Genomic DNA, 2,350 nt, shown 5'->3' with positions numbered 1-2,350 from the left:
TGGTGGCATTGGACTTGAAGACGATTAGCGCTCATATTCGATCCAAACCAAGTGATGGAGGAGATGGAGGCATCTAGCTCGTAGTATGGAGTAGGAGAGGTGCACTAATATGATTCGAGACAAGCGATGTAGGTGAAGTACGATGAAAGCAAGTGGGAGAAGGCTACTATCAAGTTCAGATTGGGAGGAGAAGCATGGTTAATTTATTTCTAATGTTAGAGGTGGCGAAGATCTCTTAGTGCGCACAAGAGAGGTGGAGGCGCCACAGCGAGGCAGATAAAAGTGAGGGTCATATGGGCATCCAGTTGGAGTGCGAGTGTTCTGATTAGAAGTGCAAGTGCTTTGATTTGAAGTGCGAAAAGGAATAGAAGAGGAATAGAAGAGGAATAGAAGACTCTAGTGGGAGAGCAAAGTTTAAAGACGACGATAAATCTGCAAGGGAGTTTGGGAATTAAATCTAAGGTAGAGATTGTTGGGATTATGTCTTTGGTTCTTTGTATAACTTCATGAGAATTAGATAGGGTTAGAGATCTATCATGATTAGGAGATTGTGTCTCATCATGATTAGATAGTTTGAAACCTATTCTAATTAGGAAGTTAGGCTAGTGATAGGGTTTTAGTTTCCCTATATATATTCTTCAATTATTGGAGGAAAAACCAAGCAGATGAGAGAGAGCCAATATTCTTGTAATCTAGGGTTAGCAGATGGCATAACCTGATTCAAGAATATTGTGCGAGGGGCGAGGGTTTCGTATAGTTTTTATCCGTGCAAAATATTACATCATTGGGAGAGTGTTTCGTAGTCTTTGTCCATTCAAAAGATTGTTATTTAGATGTGATAGTGGATTGATTTTGATTCTATGGTTTTTCCCTATTGAATGTTTTCCATGTTAAATCTCGTGTGATTTTATTTGCTGTGTTTGGTGGTTTTCGGGGTTTTTACGAGATTTAAAAATCCCAACAAGTTCTAGATGAAACCTGGAGCCTTCCTTTTTTTTACTGTCCTAACAAAATAAAGAGGAAAGCAAAAAAAGAGATCACTAGCTAGAACTCGTAAATTAACTTTATTTGATAAATTACCGGAATTTGTCGTTGCCATCAGGCCACAATAATTCCGTCAGAGCCTGAGCAACCTCAGGCTCCTGCACGCCCACAGTAGTGAGCACTTGGTGCAGTGGCGCGTACGCGTCTGGATCTTGTCCGGGCAACACCACAGATGTCCGCGGTAATCCCTCGGCCGCCTTGCGCTTAGTCTCGGCCGGAAGAGCAAACAGAGACTCCATCTCCTCAAACATAGCCTCCCGCAGCTCGCGGGAGACGGAGTCATAGTCCACCAAGAAGCAGCCGTAGGTCTCCAGGGCTTGGCGGATGTCCCGGGATGTGGCCTCCCATTGAGGAGTCCCTGGCTCCAGAGCCTTTGGATCCTTGGTGAGATCAATGTGAGGAAGCAGCGATGAAGATGAAAGAGTATCCTCCATTGGGTGATTCTTGATGAATCGATTAATTTCTCAGTGCTTTTTTTCTTCTCAGATGCGTTTGTGTAGATTTAGATTGCAATGTTGTCTATAAATTAATGGAAGATGCGACCATCCCGTCTCTATATTTTTTTCTATGCAATGTAGAACGTGCACCAGGAGTAAAAAGACAAAAAGAAACCTCGTTTATAACTTCTCAGTGTAGTCCATTTGTCTATTAAACTTCTATGTGCTTAAAGTAAATATAAATACAATTGTATTAAGTCATAGTTTAATCCTCGGTTTAGGCTCACATCGGGCTATGTGTAGAGAAGCAGTTTTATGCACATCTATATATTTAAAAGTAACATATTTACATTTCCCAAATCTTCTCATTTTGACATGGTATTTGAGCCTTGGTAGTCTCAGCCGCACACCCAAAAAACAATTTAGGAATTGTTCGGCTACTGGATTTGTATTTAGGATTTATGACAATCTAAGAAAGCTTTAATAATCTAAAATTTTTATTTTCAGTTTGGTTGGTCGGATAGTGGAAGATTGTTTGTTTGTAAAGAAATTAATAAATTTGGATAGTTATGTGTGGGCCCCGTTTGTAATTACTTTTTGTATTAAAATAGAATCTTTTAGTTGTTACTAGGTGGAATGCACGTGCATTGCACGTGGTCAAATATCTAAATTATTTTTTTAAAGTTTATTTATTTACTATAACATGTTTGTAAAAAAAGTTTATGATTATCATAATATATTAAAAAATTTTGGATATTTCCATGTATAATATCTTGTTGGTTTCAACAATTTTTTTTTTTTATGACAAGGGAAACTTGGTCACCCCAGCTCAGTTTAACTCCTTCGGAGCCCCGCCAGCGGCCCTGGTT

At 39.4% G+C, this 2,350-nt stretch overlaps 1 protein-coding gene across 1 annotated transcript; it reads right to left on the bottom strand.

Moving 5' to 3' along the window:
- LOC109847675 (2-oxoglutarate-dependent dioxygenase AOP2-like) lies at nucleotides 1,077-1,564 on the bottom strand. The gene has a single exon (XM_020416906.1). It carries the CDS (start codon nucleotides 1,476-1,478, stop codon nucleotides 1,077-1,079), a length of 402 nt encoding a protein of 133 aa, XP_020272495.1. The 5' UTR covers nucleotides 1,479-1,564.

Source organism: Asparagus officinalis, chromosome 7, assembly GCF_001876935.1.
Source record: "Asparagus officinalis chromosome 7, Aspof.V1, whole genome shotgun sequence".
NCBI lineage: Eukaryota > Viridiplantae > Streptophyta > Magnoliopsida > Asparagales > Asparagaceae > Asparagus > Asparagus officinalis.
The sequence above is the reverse complement of the archived record's forward strand: the minus strand, read 5'-3'. Positions and strand labels throughout refer to the sequence as shown.